This window comes from Cotesia typhae, unplaced genomic scaffold (assembly GCF_013202065.1).
Source record: "Cotesia typhae breed Kobodo isofemale line unplaced genomic scaffold, CoteBio_Ctyphae contig_4, whole genome shotgun sequence".
Taxonomy (NCBI): Eukaryota; Metazoa; Arthropoda; class Insecta; order Hymenoptera; family Braconidae; genus Cotesia; species Cotesia typhae.
Genome location: NW_027423748.1, coordinates 8,351,556 through 8,371,247, shown reverse-complemented (window position 1 = coordinate 8,371,247; position 19,692 = coordinate 8,351,556). Strand labels below are relative to the sequence as shown.

The 19,692-nt window shown below is 31.5% G+C and overlaps 3 protein-coding genes across 16 annotated transcripts in view; all 3 read left to right on the top strand.

The window, feature by feature from the left end:
- Ryr (Ryanodine receptor) overlaps positions 1-12,161 on the top strand; it is a 38,725-nt gene extending 26,564 nt beyond the window's left edge. For 6 of the 13 annotated variants that reach the window (XM_074242833.1, XM_074242834.1, XM_074242832.1 and 3 more), the window contains 21 exons: positions 42-540; positions 714-804; positions 877-1,485; positions 1,677-2,622; positions 2,840-3,855; positions 4,107-4,478; positions 4,597-4,709; positions 5,159-5,252; positions 5,322-5,570; positions 6,147-6,558; positions 6,639-7,043; positions 7,120-7,336; positions 7,422-8,280; positions 8,452-8,648; positions 8,747-8,993; positions 9,081-9,658; positions 9,749-9,809; positions 9,889-10,167; positions 10,314-10,470; positions 10,679-10,844; positions 10,923-12,161. In XM_074242833.1, coding sequence (XP_074098934.1) covers positions 42-540; positions 714-804; positions 877-1,485; positions 1,677-2,622; positions 2,840-3,855; positions 4,107-4,478; positions 4,597-4,709; positions 5,159-5,252; positions 5,322-5,570; positions 6,147-6,558; positions 6,639-7,043; positions 7,120-7,336; positions 7,422-8,280; positions 8,452-8,648; positions 8,747-8,993; positions 9,081-9,658; positions 9,749-9,809; positions 9,889-10,167; positions 10,314-10,470; positions 10,679-10,844; positions 10,923-11,085 — 7,730 coding nt within the window. In that variant the 3' untranslated portion in view covers positions 11,086-12,161. Of the gene's footprint in view, positions 1-41; positions 541-713; positions 805-876; positions 1,486-1,676; positions 2,623-2,839; positions 3,856-4,106; positions 4,479-4,596; positions 4,710-4,938; positions 5,049-5,158; positions 5,253-5,321; positions 5,571-6,041; positions 6,063-6,146; positions 6,559-6,638; positions 7,044-7,119; positions 7,337-7,421; positions 8,281-8,451; positions 8,649-8,746; positions 8,994-9,080; positions 9,659-9,748; positions 9,810-9,888; positions 10,168-10,313; positions 10,471-10,678; positions 10,845-10,922 lie in introns of all 13 variants that reach the window. The other 7 variants (XM_074242836.1, XM_074242823.1, XM_074242831.1 and 4 more) reach the window with 3 other exon arrangements.
- Positions 12,162-12,550: 389 nt separating this feature from the next.
- Positions 12,551-17,343, top strand: LOC141527403 (solute carrier family 35 member F2). 2 transcript variants are annotated; one of them, XM_074242877.1, is made up of 8 exons: positions 12,551-12,930; positions 13,764-13,879; positions 13,960-14,153; positions 14,365-14,527; positions 14,614-14,770; positions 14,870-15,086; positions 15,647-15,777; positions 15,882-17,343. In XM_074242877.1, exons 1-8 carry the CDS (start codon positions 12,812-12,814, stop codon positions 16,087-16,089), a joined length of 1,305 nt encoding a protein of 434 aa, XP_074098978.1. In that variant the 5' UTR covers positions 12,551-12,811; the 3' UTR covers positions 16,090-17,343. The 2 variants fall into 2 exon arrangements, with proteins under 2 accessions (XP_074098978.1, XP_074098976.1); XM_074242875.1 differs by having other exon boundaries at positions 15,867-17,343.
- A 1,789-nt stretch (positions 17,344-19,132) lies between these two features.
- Positions 19,133-19,692, top strand: part of LOC141527202 (uncharacterized) — a 58,436-nt gene continuing 57,876 nt past the window's right edge. Inside the window, exons 1-2 of the mRNA XM_074242557.1 lie at positions 19,133-19,271; positions 19,513-19,557. The gene's annotated coding sequence lies outside the window, so the exon portion shown is untranslated. The remainder of the gene's footprint in view (positions 19,272-19,512; positions 19,558-19,692) is intronic.

Here is a 19,692-nt window from a genome sequence, read left to right as displayed (position 1 = left end):
AATCAATTGACAAATAAATTAATATTTTGATAAATTTTCAGGCAAAAATGAATCACTGAGAGCCCGAGCAATCTTGAGATCTCTCGTTCCGCTGGATGATCTTCAAGGAGTGTTATCTCTGCGCTTTACTCTTCTGAATCCTGCAGCTGGTCAGGAAAGACCAAAAAGCGACACACCGTCAGGATTGATTCCAGGCCACAAGCAGAGTGTTGTGTTGTTCTTGGAGCGGGTCTACGGTATCGAGACTAAAGAACTATTCTTCAAGATTCTAGAAGAAGCTTTTCTGCCCGACTTGCGTGCTGCTACGATGCTGGACAGAAACGATGGCTATGAATCAGACATGGCTCTCGCGATGAATCGTTACATTGGAAATAGTATTCTTCCTTTGTTGATCAATTTATCGAAATTTTATAACGAAGCTGATAATTACGCTAGCTTGCTTGATGCAACTCTGCATACTGTCTATCGACTCAGTAAGAACAGGATGTTGACCAAAGGACAACGTGAAGCTGTATCAGACTTCTTGGTAGCATTGACTAGGTATTTTTTAATATTAATATTTTCAAGTGCAGTACCGACAGTACTACCTTAATATTTACTAGCAATCTTGCAAAATTTTGCTTCATTAAATAATGATTTTTTTCAATTATTACGTTTTAAATATAAATGAATTGAAAATGGTTCCAAAGCAATAAATTAATTTTTAATTTCAGTCAAATGCAACCGAGTATGCTGCTAAAACTTCTTCGTAAGCTCACTATTGATGTCTCCCAATTATCAGAGTACACTACAGTCGCTTTACGAGTACGTAAAATATGATTTACATTAAAAATCATAAATTAAAATACAAGAGACTAATTAAAAAAATTTTTGTAGCTTCTCACACTGCATTACGATCGTTGCGCTAAATATTACGGCTCGACGGGTGGTCAAGGTTCCAGTGACGAAGAAAAGCGGCTGACAATGGTATTATTCAGCAATATATTCGATTCACTGTCCAAGATGGACTACGATCCCGAACTATTCGGTAAAGCATTGCCGTGTCTCACAGCGATCGGTTGTGCTTTACCACCAGATTATTCTCTCTCCAAGAATTACGACGATGAGTGGTACAGCAGCAAATCGGCTTCAACACAGTCTCCAGATGGACCTTACAACCCCGCACCTATCAACACCACGAGCGTCGTTCTCAACAATGATTTGAATCAAATAGTCCAAAAGTTTTCCGAACATTATCACGACGCTTGGGCTAATCGTAAGCTTGAAAACGGCTGGACTTACGGAGAGTCATGGTCTGATGCCAATAAAACTCATCCCAGGTTGAAGCCCTACAATATGCTGAATGATTACGAGAAAGAACGGTACAAAGAACCGGTAAGGGAGAGCTTGAAAGCTCTGCTTGCAATTGGGTGGAGTGTCGAACATGCTGAAGTTGATGTTCCTTCAACGAACCGTAGTTCTTTGAGACGATCTTCCAAGAGTCAGGTACTTGTTATAGTACTTTTATTAAATATTAAATTGTTTTTTAAAGTGATGATAAATTTTAAACTAATTGTATTTCCTTACAAGTGGAAGATTCTCCAAAATAGAGTTAGACAATTTGTTAATTAGAGTGTTGAAATTATTTTTTATAAAACATTCATTAACTTTTATCCATTAATTATTAATTCTTTCAGAGTGATGCGGCGAATCCGTTTAATTACAATCCACATCCAGTTGATATGACCAACCTTACATTGAGCAGAGAAATGCAAAATATGGCTGAAAGATTAGCCGACAATGCTCACGACATTTGGGCAAAGAAGAAAAAAGAAGAATTGATAACTTCAGGAGGTGGAATTCACCCTCAATTAGTTCCCTATGATTTACTGACAGACAAGGAAAAACGCAAAGACCGCGAACGTTCTCAGGAATTTTTAAAGTATCTTCAGTACCAAGGTTACAAATTGCACAAACCAAACCGCGGTGGCGAAACAGAAGTCGCGGGAGCTGGAGCTGCTGTTGAACTTAGATTCGCGTATTCGCTTCTGGAGAAATTGATCGCGTATTTGGACAAGGCGACTATCAACATGAAGCTTTTGAAGCCTTCAGACACATACAGCAGAAGAAACAGTTTTAAAACGTCAACACGAGATATTAAATTCTTCAGCAAAGTCGTGTTACCTTTGATGGAAAAATACTTCAGTACTCATAGAAATTACTTTATTGCTGTTGCAACGGCGACTAATAATGTTGGTGCAGCTTCGCTTAAAGAAAAAGAAATGGTTGCTGCGTTGTTTTGTAAATTAGCGAGCTTGTTGCGCTCAAGACTCGCGGCTTTTGGCGCGGATGTAAGAATCACTGTACGATGTCTTCAGGTACTTGTTAAAGGAATTGACGCGAAATCGCTGGTTAAAAATTGTCCTGAGTTTATTAGAACTTCTATGCTGACTTTCTTTAATAACACTGCGGATGATCTTGGTCACATGATTTTGAATCTTCAGGAGGGAAGGTATAGTCATCTTCGTGGGACACATTTGAAGACTTCCACGTCTTTGTTTTATATCAATAGTGTTGTTTTGCCAACACTCACTGCTATGTTCGATCATCTTGCTGTTTGTGAATACGGCAGTGATCTTTTGCGTAAGTAACAGTTAATAATTTTTTTCATACTTAAATTTTATTTTTTCAAATATTTATTTGATTAAACATTTATTCCAAATAAAAAAGTATCAAATGTTAAAGTAAAAGACTACAATTATTCAATAAAACAAAATAAATGTTTGAAAAAAATTGGGATATAAAAAAAATTTGTAATAGTTAAATCAGAAATTAAAAGATTTATGTTTACACATTGCAGTTGATCAAATTCAAGTAGCATCATACAAAATGCTGGCGTCACTCTACACCCTAGGAACTGATGCAACATTGACCCACGACCGCAAGTACCTAAAGACTGAAATCGAACGAAACAAACCAAATTTGGGATCCTGCCTCGGCGCATTCTCCAGTTGTTTCCCGGTAGCTTTTCTCGAGCCTCACCTCAACAAACATAATCAATTTTCCTTACTAAACCGCATCGCCGATAATTCTCTCGAAGCCCAAGATATAATGACGCGAATGGACTCAAGTATGCCGACTCTGGAAACGATTCTCGCAGAAGTTGACGCTTTCGTCGAGTCCGAACAAACTTACAACGACGCGCCGCATATCGTCGACGTGATACTACCTCTTCTGTGTTCTTATCTACCATTCTGGTGGGCTCAGGGTCCAGATAATGTTAATCCTACCGAAGGTACCTACGTCAGTATGGTAACTAGCGACCACATGAACCAGTTGCTTAAAAATGTATTGAAGTTAATTAAAAAAAATATCGGAAACGAAAATGCTCCATGGATGACCCGCATCGCAGCTTACACTCAACAGATTATCATCAACTCCTCAGAGGAATTGTTGAAAGATCCATTTTTGCCGCTTGCTGAAAGGGTCAGGAAACGGACTGACAATATGTTCCACAAAGAAGAATCACTTCGCGGGTTCATTAAGTCGTCAACTGACGATACTTCACAAGTGGAAGCTCAGATTCAAGAAGATTGGCAGCTTCTTGTACGAGATATTTACGCTTTCTATCCATTATTGATTAAGTACGTTGACTTGCAACGTAATCATTGGTTGAGAAATAATATTCCTGAGGCTGAAGACTTGTATAATCATGTAGCAGCTATTTTTAACATCTGGTCAAAATCTCAATACTTCCTTAAAGAAGAACAAAACTTTATTTCGGCAAATGAAATTGATAATATGGTTCTTATTATGCCTACTGCGATTCGAAGGACTGCTACTGTTACAGATGGATCTGCTCCTGCTCCCGGAAAGGTTTTAATTTATTTTTTTTTATACGAATTTTTTATATATTTCATAAATATGAGAAATATCATATATATAAAATATATAAAAAAAATCGTGTGCGTACTCAAATGTAAGGTCTCGATGAGCGTAACATCAGAATGAGCTTATACTTAGAAAAAACTCATTCTGGAGTTACACTCCATCAATTTTTTATTGATTAGTCAATCGTATTCAATTTTATAATCCATTAAAATTACATTAATAATTTTTTCTAACAGAAAAAGAAGAAGAACCGTGACAAAAAACGTGACAAAGACAAAGAAGTCCAGGCATCATTAATGGTAGCCTGTCTGAAACGTTTATTACCAGTGGGACTTAATTTATTCGCTGGGCGAGAGCAAGAGTTAGTTCAACACTGCAAAGACCGTTTTCTCAAGAAGCTTCCGGAAGCAGATATCGCGGAGTTCGCTAAAATACAACTGACTCTACCCGATAAAATAGACCCCGCGGACGAAATGTCTTGGCAGCATTACTTGTACTCGAAGTTGGGGCAAAAGAAGGATATTGTTGAACCAGGGAAGCCACCACAAACCGAGGATGTCGTTATGAGAATCACCGACATGGCCAAAGTTCTCTACGGACTTCATATGGTAAATTATTTTTATTATATTGTTTAAACATAACTCGATCACGATTAATTTCATCAATTTTTGTGGTATAAGTTTTTCGAGATGTTTATTTACAATTTATGAATTGTTTTTTGAGTAGATTGATCATCCTCAGCAGCAAGGCAAGAGTAGTTACAAATCCGTGGTCTCTATTCAACGGAAACGAGCGGTTATCGCTTGTTTCCGTCAGAATCCCTTACATTCCTTACCCAGGTATCCTTATTTTTATTTATGTGTGGTCCTTTATGGTTAATTTTATTCATTTAATTTAATTATTAATTGATTTTTTGATAATTTGTTGTGATTTTGGATTTGCTAATCAATCATTTTTATTTTTAACATTAACATCAAAATTTTGATCACGTCATTAAAAATTAAATAATCTTTATTATATACAATAATTACTAATAAAATGAGTTGTGTGTGCATGTTAAACTAATAGGCTACTAAACCAATGCCATCAAGAGACGGATGGAAACGCGTGTTGTGTGCCGCAAGAAAACGCGCTGCTGTTGCATGTCTTCGTAGTGAGCCTTTGTATAAATTGAGGAGGTAAATTACTCAATTATTTATTTAATACATTGAATAATTTTTTTAACGCGAATAAATAATTAAAATAATTATGATGATAATATTAAAAATTTATGAATGAATTATTTTAGACATCGGGCCATAAATATATTTGCAAGAACTTATTACGAACTATGGCTCCAAGATGAAAATGTTGGACAGGAAAAAATGATTGAAGATTTAACGGTAATTTTTAATAACTCAAAACTAAATGAGATAAATTTTTTTAAATTAAATTATTTATTTTGGATCCAGCAATCTTTTGAAGACGCAGAACTTAAAAAAGTAGACTCCGCGGAAGACGAAGGAAAACCCGATCCCCTAACACAATTGGTAACAACTTTCTGTCGTGGCGCGATGACCGAGCGCACTGGTGCACTTCAGGAAGACCCTCTGTATATGAGTTACGCGCAAATTATTTCAAAGTCCTGCGGGGAAGAAGAAGAAGAGGGTGAAGATGAAGAGGGTGGTGGTGGCGAAGAAGAGGGTCAGGCTTCTATTCATGTAAGTTTTTTAAAAATTTATAAGTAAATAAAAATAATATAACAATAGTACTAGCTTTTTGTGGCTTAAGTTTTGAGGATTGAAATTCATTTAATTCATTGAATTGAATCATGAATGCTATATAAAATAAAAAATTGAGAATATTAATGCATGTATTCTCTTTTTTTAAATCATAACACTTCGGCCAGCAGAATAAAGAAGTATTGGTAAGATTGGGTAGTTTGAATTAACGTCGTTGTTGTTATTTATCGATTGTATTGATGTCAGTCGTATTCTTTGTGATTTATCATTAACCAATGTTTATCTTTCATTGTATTTATCATTAATATTTATTTTTGAAAACTGTTCAAATTATTGTCATGTATTTTGGATTGTAATTATAATTTTTTGCAATGTCTCTTTGTAATTTGTCATTAATTTTTTTTTTAATTGATTTAATAATTTTAATGTGTGATTTTTTGCTAACTTAAGAGGCCAATGTATAAATTAATGGTAAGATTATTCAATTACGTTTAGGCAAAGCTATTCCATTTTAACTAATAATAAATATTTATTATCTGTTTAAAATAAATTTAGGAACAAGAAATGGAAAAACAAAAATTGCTATTCCACCAAGCACGGCTTGCAAATCGAGGTGTCGCGGAAATGGTTCTCCTTCACATATCAGCATGCAAAGGAGTACCCAGTGAAATGGTAATGAAAACTCTTGAGCTGGGAATATCGATCCTCCGCGGCGGTAATATTGATATCCAGCATGGAATGTTGAATCACTTAAAAGAGAAAAAAGACGTCGGATTTTTCACTTCAATCGCGGGGCTCATGAATTCCTGCAGCGTGTTAGATCTCGATGCCTTTGAGAGGAACACCAAAGCCGAGGGGTTGGGTGTGGGATCTGACGGAGCTGCCGGTGAAAAAAATATGCATGACGCTGAATTTACATGCGCTTTATTCAGGTTTATTCAATTGACTTGTGAAGGTCACAATTTAGGTAGGCGAATGTTTAAATTTATTTTCCGTTTTTTTACTGAACACTTTTTGAATTTTAATTCAACTTTTTTTCATTCATAGACTGGCAAAATTATTTGAGAACGCAGGCTGGAAACACGACGACTGTAAACGTGGTAATTTGTACAGTAGATTACCTACTGCGATTACAAGAGTCAATAATGGACTTTTACTGGCATTACTCGAGTAAAGAATTGATAGATCCCGCAGGTAAAGCTAATTTCTTCAAAGCAATCAGTGTTGCTAGTCAAGTATTTAACACATTGACTGAAGTAATCCAAGGTCCTTGCGCTCAAAATCAACAAGCGCTTGCTCACTCCCGTTTATGGGACGCTGTCGGTGGTTTCTTGTTTTTGTTCTCTCATATGCAGGATAAATTGTCGAAACATTCAAGTCAAGTCGATTTATTGAAAGAGTTGCTAAATCTTCAGAAAGATATGATTACTATGATGTTGTCTATGTTGGAAGGTAATTATTATTTTTTTTGTAACTCTTAATATAGATTTAATTTTTTTTCTAATGTATGACAATTTTTTTTCATCAGGAAATGTTGTAAATGGTACAATTGGTAAACAGATGGTTGATACATTGGTAGAGTCTGCGAGTAATGTTGAATTGATCCTCAAGTACTTTGACATGTTTTTGAAATTGAAAGATCTCGTGTCCTCGCCAAGTTTCCTTGAAGTTGATCTCAATAAAGACGGATGGGTGTATCCAAAAGACTTTAAAGAGAAAATGGAGCAGCAGAAAAGTTATACACCGTAAGTTTATCAACTATATATCCAAACTAATATTTAGAAGATTAAATTGAATGAAACTCTTAAACTTGAACCTTTTAATGTTTAGAGAGGAAATAGATTTCTTGTTGGCGTGTTGTGAGATAAATCATGACGGGAAAATAGATTACGTCGCTTTTATGAATCGATTCCACGAGCCAGCCAAAGAAATAGGATTCAACTTAGCGGTGTTGCTAACGAATTTATCAGAGCATATGCCAAATGAACCCCGTCTGGCGCGCTTCCTCGAGACGGCGGGCTCTGTTCTCAATTACTTTGAGCCATTCCTCGGTAGAATTGAAATCCTCGGCGGAAATAGGAAAATAGAACGCGTTTACTTTGAGATAAAGGAGTCGAATATTGAGCAGTGGGAGAAACCACAGATTAAAGAATCCAAGCGGTCGTATTTCTATAGCACGGTGGTTGAAGCGGGAGACAAAGAGAAGCTTGAGACGTTTATTAACTTCTGCGAAGACGCTATTTTTGAAATGCAACATGCGAGCGCGCTTATGGCTGTTGAAGAGAGCGGAGGAATCGGCAAAGCCAGAGAATCCTCTTACACTTATATTACCGAGGACGATGAGGAAAAAAATAAAGATCCAATTAGACGAGGGATCCAAGCGTTCAAAGACGGAATTTCATGTTTTTTTGCAATGTTCTCGATTGCTAATATTAAGAACAAAATTGCGGAAATGCAGCAAATGACGATACCTGAGCTAATTGTTGGATTTTTCAAAATGATATTTTACGCGTTTTATTACTCTGGATTTGGGGTTGGAATTGTTATTAATTACTTTTTGCAATTTTTATTGGCTTTGATGCGCGGTCCCCATGTCGAAGAACTTGTTGTTGAAGTTAAGGAAGAGGAAGAAAAATATTCACGGCATTTACCTACACTACCACCGACTCCTGATGAATCTAATTTACAAGTAATATTTTTTTTTTATATTTCAAAGTTATTTTATGTTTTTAATTATTTAAATAAAATTTTAACAGACCCTTTAAATTTTTTAGAAAATATAAAAGTAATCCAAAAAATTATAAAAATTATTTTTACATAAATTTTTTGAATAAATTAATTAAAAAATAAATTAAATCAGGTACAAGCATTTGGTATGGACATAACTAAAGAAGAAGGTGGTCAAATAAAAATAGCCGCTCACGAATCGAATCCCTCGTCTCCCCAATCCAGCATAGATGAACCAGGAGAAAGTACTCCTGAAGAAGGTTTAGTTGACGGCGCTAGTAAAGCTGACGGTGAATCTGAAGGACCTGTTACCTTGGCTGATCTTCTAGGGTATGCCATTTTTATCATCCGCTTTATGCGTGAAGCTAATCATCGCCATTTTTTTAAATATTCAATTTTATTCACAAAATAATAATATAATTTTCCAGCGGTGAACAAGCAAGAGCTCAAGCCGCTGCAACAGCAGAAGCAGCAGCAGCCCAACAAGCCGCAATGGCTGCAGTTGAAGCTGAAGCTAAGCAAGACGTCGCTGTAGAGCCATCAGCCGGTTACACAATTGACTTTTCAGCTTACACTCATAGATTCCTTTCGATGTTGGCTAGAAATTTCTACTATCTTAAATATGCAGCACTAGGTCTTGCTTTTGCGATCAACATTATCCTTCTGTTCTACCGAGTAATACAACATTATTGATAAAATTAATTTAAATGATTAGTTAATTTTAATTATAGTGTGAACTATTAACAAATTTTTAATCATCAGGTATCATCTGCATTGGACCAAGATGACGGCAGTGGAGATTCTATCGATGATATCTTGTCAGAAATGTCGGGAGCAAGTGGTTCGGGTTCGGGTTCAGGAAGCGGTTTCGCGGAAACTGCGAGCAGTGGTGACGATGAAGACGGCTCTGAAGAAGAAGAAGATGATCTGCTTGAATATGTCTCTGTTCCAGAAGACTATTTTTGGCTAGCTCACTTGATGAGACTAATGGCCGGTTTACACTCTCTAGTATCTTTGGCAATGCTTGTCGCTTACTACCACCTCAAAGTACCGCTTGCTATTTTTAAACGTGAAAAAGAAGTCGCCCGTCGAGTTGAATTCGACGGTTTGTATATTATGGAGAACACTTCTATCGAGGGTGAAGAACTTAAAGAAAAATGGGATAAAATAGTTATATCTGCCAAGACTTTTCCTGTTAACTATTGGGATAAGTTTGTTAAGAAAAAAGTCAGACAAAAATACAGCGAAACTTATGACTTCGATGCTATTAGTAATCTTTTGGGGATGGAGAAAACTTCGTTTAGTCAACAAGAAGACGAAGGATCTGGGATTATACATTTGTAAGTTTTCATTATTATACTTCAATTTTTTTTTTTAAATATTATAAAATCATTCTGACCAATCTGATGATTATGTAATAATTTTTTCAGCTTCTTTAGCATCGATTGGAGGTATCAATTATGGAAAGCTGGTGTCACAATAACAGATCAAGTAATATATTAATTACTAGTACTATAACCGATTTGTCTAAAGGACTTCATCAATAACTAACTAACTTTCTCACTTTCAGTCGTTCTTGTACAGTTTGTGGTACTTTACATTCTCAATTCTCGGCAATTACAACAACTTCTTCTTCGCGGCTCATTTACTGGACGTCGCGGTTGGATTCAAAACACTGAGAACTATTTTAGAGTCTGTCACGCACAATGGAAAACAATTAGTATTAACAGTCATGCTGCTCACTATTATCGTGTATATTTACACAGTCATAGCCTTTAATTTCTTCCGTAAATTTTACATACAAGATGAAGACGAAGAGATCGACAAAAAATGTCACGACATGTTAACGGTTGGTATTTTCAATTAATACATTAAAGTTGAATAACTTTTTCCACAATATTTTATCATAAAAAGTCATTTTATCATATAAATACACTGGCCACAAAATTTTGCTCATTCTCTTAATAATATAGATATAATTATCTTCTTCCACAGTGTTTCGTTTTCCATCTTTATAAAGGAGTAAGAGCTGGAGGTGGTATCGGTGATGAAATTGGTGAACCCGACGGCGATGATTATGAAGCTTACCGAATTATGTTTGACATTACATTTTTCTTTTTTGTAATTGTTATCCTTCTTGCTATTATTCAAGGTAATATTTATTTCAAACTCAATATTTATTTTAAAAAATTCATATTTAAATTTGTAGATAAAGTGATAATAAATTAATTTTAATTAAAAATTTCTATCAACAGTTTTTAATTACTTTTCATTAGCGGGTTTCATTTAATCCCTAATTGAATTGCGCTGTTTATTATTTATTTTATTTTTTAATTAACTGAAGCCGTGAATAATTACAGGTTTGATCATTGATGCATTCGGAGAGCTTCGTGATCAATTAGAAAGTGTTAAAACAAATATGGAAAGTAATTGCTTTATATGCGGATTGGGGAAAGAATATTTTGATGCTGTTCCTCGTGGATTTGAAACGCACGTTACACAAGAGCATAATTTAGCAAATTACATGTAAGTATTTTTTTTTAAATTTAATTATCAATTCAATTAATAATTATAAATACTATTAACTCGATGTTATTTTTTAAGGTTCTTCCTCATGCATCTCATTAATAAGCCAGACACCGAGTACACAGGTCAAGAGACTTATGTATGGAACATGTATCAACAGCGTCAGTGGGACTTTTTCCCGGTTGGTGACTGCTTTAGAAAACAGAACGAAGCCGTAGAGGAAGAAGTCAAGAAAAAATAATTTTAAGTGTTTCTTTTTTTTTTTTTTTTTTTTTTTTTTTTTTTTTTCATTCAATTGATTATTTAATAAATTAAATAAAATATTATTTACTTACAGACGACTAAATATAAAGACAACCGACAGTAATGAATTGACAGAAAAAATTATTAAATCAATGACAATCTCATATCGTAGCGGGCTTTGAGTTTTTCGCAAACTCGTCTGTCGCACTGAATCAAAATTTTAAACAATTACAATTATTAAAAAGAAATACTAGTACTAGTAATTAATAATTTTTGTTTTATCACAACTAGTGACTATTGAACGCGAATACGTACGTGATAATAATAAAGTGCTTAAAATTGAGGCTTTTTAAATTTATAAAATTGGCTTCAAATTACATTAGATTACGATAAATAATAATATTAATAATTAAAAGTAATAAGCATTGAACCAAAATTTTTAAATAATAAGTAATGATGATAAAAATAAAAATTTAACTAATTTTTCATAGCCATGAAATTTAAAATATTAATAATAATTCCAAAACTTGCAATTAAATTTCACCTATTTTTTCAACTTTATAATAGCTTAATATTCAAACCAATAGTTAATTACTAGACTATTAAAATTAGTACGTACGATTAATAAAGTAAAAAATCAACTATAGATTTTAAAACTAAAGAATGCACAAATTAATTATTTTAAATGATAAATGAAAAAAAAAAATCTCATTATTTTCTACAATACTTTATCGAGTGCGACATTACACACAAATAACAATCAATATTATTAAGAATTAATAATTATTTATATCTAATGTGCGTTAAAAATATTTAAAATATTTATATTGTTACATGAATGGAAGTGTGTTTATCCTATTAAATAATTTATCTGTTGTTTTTGATTGTTATCCATGACTGAACTCATTAAGAATCATCTTTAATTATTAAAAATCCATAACATATATATAAATATATTATAATATATTTGAGATTGTCAATATATTTGTAAATAAAACAAAAAATGATAAATCTTCGGCAGGGCTATCCGAATAAAAATAAAATATCATTCTATAAAAACCACATATTGATCTTTTTAATTATAAATATTATAAAAAATTGGTGTTTTAATTTTTAAATCAAAATTCTATTTAAAAATAAAATTATTTACCATCATTGATATTTAAGTCAGGATTTTTATATATTACTTCTGATGTAACTTTACTTGAAACACACGGCCAATTTTTTATAATAAATAAATTAACTCACGAAAAGATTGCTAGATTGAAAAGGATGTAAGAGTTATTTTAAAAATTCATAATGTCATATAATCAATGAGAAATGTCACGTGTGAAGTAGGATTTATTTACGAAAGTGGATGCTGTTGTGCAGCAATAGTTTTCAACTAACATACATACATCCATAAATACATATGTGTATGTGTACTTTATTTTTAGTCTATGGTGTGTGGTGCGGAGTGTAAATGTAATGGAGAAAGAGTGATGAACAAGGGTGAAAAGATATAATAGAAGATGGGAGTAGAGAGAAAGAGCATCAGCTTCTGTTCAGGTTTAGCCGCAGTAGCGGTGGCTGGAATTATGCGGGGGATGAAAGAGGAAATAGTAGTAGTAGTAGTAGTAGTAGGAGTAGTAGTAGTAGTAGCAGTAGGGTTTTGAAGTAAGGGAAGAAATGGGGTCGCGCAGGCGTAAGTTACGGACGCCGGTGTTGTACGAGACAGGGTGAAAATGCACCCTTGCATGGGAGTGTCATCGGGCGCTCGTAATTGTCATAAAAACGTAAATATGCAGCCTAGAAATGGTATTTGTGACAAAATCGAAAACTACATATCGGAGTTGAGTCAGTGGTGAGTGATTATCCTCAGCATATTGTTAGCTTATTGCTATTATTAAAAGTGCTTGTTTTCCTTTATTTTATTTTGGTCACATGATTTTATGTTGATGGAAAGGAAAGATCGGTGCTTCCGGCATCGTAAGGGAGGTTCCTGGGTTAAAGTGGCGGGTGTTTATTACTCGCGTCCCTCTTTAATGCTCTCATTTTACCGTACCGGCTTTAATATAGTGCAAAACGTACAACGTTGAATTCAGAATCAGAATATATGTTGTATGTAGTATGTATTCCTATGCAATGTACATACTACTTTGTTCGACTGTGCTATGTTTTAGCTGAGAGCTGACTAAAGATCTATGAGAGTTTTTAAAGTCTACTTTATTTACATTTTTTGTCACTCAGTTTGTTCATGTTTTTATCCTCTATTGACTTTATTTCTTTTGTATTATTTACTCAAATTCTATTATTTTTATTCTACTCTTTATCGTGGTATAAATGTTTATAAAAGTTTTGCTTTGAATAATATTTAAACGCGGTTTCATTTTATTTTTTGCTTCTCATATTTTTCCTCGTTAAGCAGATAAAAAAAAAATTTAACATCATTAATTTCTCTAAAAAGTCTCTTTAAAAAATTCAATTAAAAATGTTTTCTTCATAAAGAACATCAAAAACTCAATAATACATTTGAAATATTATTCTCGCTATCATTAATTAATTTCTCAAAATGAGGAGCTTGAAGTTAAAAAAAAAAAAAAAAACTAGAGTTTATATAAATAAAAATATTAGAGATTTTCTCACCCAGAAAATATTAATCAAAGAAAAAAAAACATTTTCCTATAAAATTTCCAGGTCAGTATGGAGGACAATAATACTCGGACAATTTTTGTCAATAGTCCTCTACTGGATGACTCAATTAAATCATCACATTAACACCGTGTCATTACCAAAACTCAGTATTCCAACAGGTAAAATAAATTCGCTTTTATCGAAAGATATTTAAGCATCAACTTGAATGAATAATAAAATTAAATTCCAAAAAAAATAGGTCAAAATCTTCCGCATTATGTAATGCTGTGTCTGGTGTACACGACGTGGATGTCCTGCCGAGGAGCTGGTAATGGTTTAATTTCTGTATTAAGAGCCCGAGGATGGAGGTATTTATTGCTTGCATTTATTGACGTCGAGGCTAATACTCTCATAACTTCTTCTCACCAATTCACGAGTTTGGCAAGTATCCAGGTACACTTTAAAATTTAAATCAACTTTTACTTTTTTTTTTTATATCATTTATGATACAACTATTTAATTACTCAGCTCTCAATCGCACTACTTATACATATATATTTTTAAAGTAATGTAAATTACATTGCTGAAGAAAACTAACGAGCAATTTGAATATTAAACTTGACTTTATATTTCTATTGCATATATACCTCTTTATTTGTTAAAGTTACTCGACTGCGTAGCAATTCCGGTGGCTCTGGCACTTTCATGTCTGGTTTTGGGGGTTCGATATCGAATTGTTCATATTGTCGGTATTTCCGTTTGTTTAATGGGAGTTGGGTGTCTCGTTTGGGCTGGTATTGATGACAATAAAGACATCGGAATTAATGGTAAACTATTGAATTTTATTATCGCGTAATTGAATCACTTTGATAGTGCAAAACTTTTAATTTAAATTAATTATTCAATCTTTCAGGCAAAAATCAACTAGTCGGCGATATGTTGTGTCTTGGAGGTGCTGTACTATTCTCAGTAACAACTGTCCTTCAAGAATTAGCCGTTAAGACAGTGGATATTATCGAGTACTTGGGAATGATTGGATTCTTTGGAACTATTCTAAGCTGTATTCAAATGTAAGTATTTATTCCGTATACATTTTATGATATGGAATATTATAAGTGTGCAATAAATTATAAATTTTTTAATGTTAATCGATTTTATTGCTATTTCAGTGCTGTGTTAGAAAGACTACAAATAGAATCGGCGTCTTGGAGTACTGCGACACCGGTTGTAATAACCGCGTTAATATTTTACTGTATAACTCAGTTTGTATTTTTTTCACTTGTTCCGGTTATTTTATTCGAATCTGGAGCTACTGCGTTACAATTATTCCTCCTTACTGCCGATTTCTTTAATGTACTTTTGGGAATGCTTACACATCAATACAAGGTAAGATTTTTAACTATTTATAAAGAGATAATAGCGTTTTTAAAGAAGTATTTAAAAATTTTTTTGTTAAAATTAAAAATTTTATTTATTTACTCAGTTATTCATTTATTATTCATTATTCATTGGAATAGAAGTTAACGAAATTGCAAGTACAGACAGAGCTTTAGAATGCACTCTATGTTGACATTTAATGAATGTCACGAGACAATTTGGGATTGAAATTCCTTGCATTATTGATTTTCAGTAATGTAATAAATTAAAGTGCAAAGTAAATACTGTTGTTGTTCTTTAATTCATTTACACTTTTTATTTTACTGATTGAACTTTTGAGTTGAATAATTTATGCTATAAAAGGTTTCAGTTATTTTAAAGTTATTTAAATTTTATTACAACATAAAAATGCAATTTTTTTTGAAAAAGTACGTCAGAGTTTTTTTTTTTTTAAGACGAATAACTTCAAAAATACTTCAAGATAAAAAAATTGTTAGTTTATTATAATTTTAGAAAACTCAAGATGAAGTTTTGTATTTTATTTCTAACTTTACTTTAATTTATTGCAGTTCCATACGTTATATTTTCTCTCATACACATTGACAATGACCGGGATATTTATTTACGCAATAAAAAGGACACCCATGTCATCAAATTCACGCAGACAGCAACAATTAGAAACACCGGCGCCGGATTATAGGTAAAACTATTTTATAAAAAATTTTTATTGCTATTATTTATAAGCAATAAATAAATTATCAGAATAATAAAATATTAATTGACTTAAAGTGACGTGATTTTAAGACGCATGTCGCACCCGGATGGTGGAGAAGTAGAAATGGCCACAAGCTCAGGTATGTCAGTGGTTAGCGGCCCTTTGGACGGAATTGATGTCAAAGTACCATCAATTATTGAAAGTGAACGAGAGACAATGGATGCTGGCAGTTTGCCTATAAGTGTAAGCTCCGATACGGCCTTTACGTCTTTTTACGGAAGCCAGTCTAACTTATAATTTTATATAAATAAGTTTTTATTTTATTTATATTATATATTGCATTACTCATTGTCTCATTACTTCACCAAAATACATTAAGTCATGATACTCAACTTCATTAACAATAATACTAATATTTATCACTCATAATTCATAATTAATTAATTATCGTAACAATAATTAGTTAAAAAGATAATGAAAATAAAATAATATAATATATCAATCAAAATAAATAAAATGAGATCAAACAATTTTAATAATTAGAACGTTCATAATGAATGTATTGACAATTATCTTAAGGGAACACAATTTGAAAAGGAATATTGTTTGTCTATTATTATTTTCAGTAGTTATTTACGAATTCTAATACCGTTCATTCATTTGAATTATTATTATTAGTATTATTAAATCGAGTAGTTAAGTAATAATGTAATGATTAATGATAATAATTATTCTTCCGAAATGATTTGACGTTTAAATATTAAACGTTTAATCGTGATTGATACGTAAACGAATGAAGGGGTATTACTATACATAGGAAATTAATTAGAAATTTAAAATAGATTATGTAATAATTAATAATTAGTACTGGTAATCTTATTAACCCATTTGATGACACTTTTTATAAAAAAAAAAAAAAAAAAAAAAAAAAAACTTTCGGAGATCTTTAAAGATTTAATAATAATACGACTATTTATTAATGTTAGTACGCATAAACTTGTAGTGAAGAAAGAATAGTGACAATAGATAAAATAACTAACGAAAAAAATTTTAACTGTAAGAAAATAATAATGTACAATAATTTATAATTGTGACAATCTCACATGAGACAGCTTGTAGCAGCACAATTTGAAATTTTTTTTTTAACATTGTACATTTAAGTAATATTCAAGTATAATTATTTGCTTGGGCTGTGCATAAATCTCCCGGGAATCGTAACTTTAAAATCAAACGAGTGAATTATGAGACAATTTTTGATGTGCCAAATATTTTTTTATGAATTTGTAATATACTTTTGTTATGAAAGAACACGGGTTTTATTTGAGTATTGTTATTAGTCCGGATATACTTGTAATTTAATTTTTTGTGAAGTTATTTCATACAAATGATTGTATAAATTAAAATATGTATACGTGTAATAATCCATCGATTTAATGTTAATTGCTCAAAAATATATTGAGCATATAAATTTTTTTTATATTTTTTATTTATAAGTATATAATTTTTGTATTCTTGTATTAAATTTATTTGGAGTATGTATTTTTTTTTAATTTTTTGTTTTTAAATAAATTATTTAAAGAAAAACAAAAAAAAATCATTTTCAAATAGTAGAAAATAATTCTATTAATTTTTCCTAACAAAGTTTTAGATTCAATTAGATTAAAAAATTTGTGACTTGCTATTTGTGGTAATAATCAGCTCATTAGAAGTTAAAAAAAAATTTATATTAGTAATAATTTTCACTCACCACATCAGAAGAATGCTAGGCCTGCAGTCATCAACCAACATTTTCTGAAATAAATTAATAAAATTATATATATATATATATTTTACTCTCTTCATGACTTTAATATTTAATTTAATATCTTACCCTGATGGACGTATTTCTGCTTTAGGACACCTAACAGGACTCCACACCTCAGATAATTTTGGACTCATCATCACTATTTACTTTGTAACACTCACTACATCACTTACATCACTACATCACTTACATCGCTTACATCACTTTATAACTATATATAGTATACATACTCACACTCACTTTCACAATATTAAAACAAAACTTATTTTAAATTAATTATCAACATGAAATACTTGCTCATTCCAATCAAAACGACTGACTCAATAAATTAATCCGTCAACTTCATGACTCTACAAGGTTAGCAGTCATTAGAGAATTTTTTAATTAACAAATAAATTAGTTCCAAAAAATTATTTTAAAAAATTGCATTTTTTATTTACTTAAATTCCTACATGTCAATTTTTTTTTTTTTTTTATTTTTTTTTGATGACATTAGAGTTAGCTGACACTTGACAATTTTTTAGTTTTGTTTTTAACAAAAAAATTTGCTCCAAAAAATTATTTTAAAAAATTGCATTTGTAGTTTTTTAAAATTTTTTGATGTCAATTTTTTTTATAATTTTTTTTTGCCATAATTTATTTGGTACAAAAATTCTTAAAATTGTTAACTATCTGCTTAGTTAATTTTTATTTTTTTTTGCCATATATTCTTTGTTAAAAAAAAATTCTAAAAATTATTTAATATCTACTGGGCTCATTTTCATATCAATTTTAGCTTAGAAAAAGTTAAGTGAATTGTTATATACCTTCTTTTATACTGTTGATGCCAAAAGTCAACTAACAATGATAAAAAAATTCGTTTTATTTTACATCAGACATTATTTGCTACTATTAATATCTAATACTACTGAATAATTATTTTTGGGACGAAATTTCATATACCGAATGTCAAGTGAAGTTAATTAATTATTACTTTAATAATTGAAAGATTGACGAACTTACTTACTGTTGGAGCTTGATGCTTTGTTCGGGTAGAGCCGGTTGTGTTGCGTGAAATGGCGTCGTTCTAATTGTAACGGTTTCTGCGCGAGCGCAACTATGATACTGCGCATGCGCGAAATTTGAAATTAACCAATAGGAAACTCGAAAAAAAACTGGTGAGAATTTCTTGGAATTTTGTAGTAATTAAATTATTAAAAAAAAATTAATTAAAAAGTTTTACATGTGAAAATTAATAAAAATTACAAGTGAAAATTTTTCGAAGCATTTTTTTATTATGATTGATTTATTAAAAAAATTTTTAAAATTGACAATTGACTGCTTCAGTATTATAATTTCACTCGTAATGGCGGTTGATCCGCGAGTCACGGCGTCGTCACGACACTCGGAACACACCACCGATCCGAACAGGCAACGGAAGCGCCAATGCTGAGTTCAGACTCTCTACTTCAGTTGTAATTTATGACAAATGAGTTTATTAATTAAATAATTATTTAAGAATAAGTATTTTTTTTTTTAATGCTGTGTAAATTAAAGTGTGTATGTAGTTGTGAAGTAATAGTTGTAAAGAATGAGTGTTTTAAAGTGAATATTGGTGAATGTCAACGATGGATCCGAAGTCATCCGAGCTGAGAGGACCTGCTGGGTGTCCTATAGCAGTAGTACGTCCACCAAGGTAAAGTATTAATTAAATTAAATAGTAACTATTAAAAGTAATTTTATAAATTTAACATGAAAATAAAGTTGGCCGACATCTTAAAATTTTTATACTTTTTTTTATTAAAAAAATGATGAAAAAAATTTTTTTTTGATTATATTTAATAAATTAATCAAAATCAAAAAATTAAAAATGTCGGCTAACTTAATTGTTATAATTTAATAGAAATAAAATTTATATTTTGATTTTTTTATTTCAGAAAAATCTAGTTGATGACTGCAGGCTTAGTATTTTTCTTGGTGAGGTAAATAAAGATATTTCATACATTATTTTTTATGATTTAAAAATTTTTAAATTATATTTATTATGAATTTAGAAACATTTTTTTTTATTTTATGGAAATTTTCTTAGTATGATAATTAATTCAAAATTTTTTGAT

What these genes read in the sequence shown, in the direction of transcription:
- LOC141527403 (XM_074242875.1), top strand. Translation starts at nt 12,812, where the DNA reads ATGCACCCTTGCATGGGAGTGTCATCGGGCGCTCGTAATTGTCATAAA. An exon ending in TAAAGACATCGGAATTAATG is followed by an intron (nt 14,528 to 14,613) that starts GTAAACTATTGA and finishes TCAATCTTTCAG; the next exon opens with GCAAAAATCAACTAGTCGGC. An exon ending in ACACCGGCGCCGGATTATAG is followed by an intron (nt 15,778 to 15,866) that starts GTAAAACTATTT and finishes ATTGACTTAAAG; the next exon opens with TGACGTGATTTTAAGACGCA.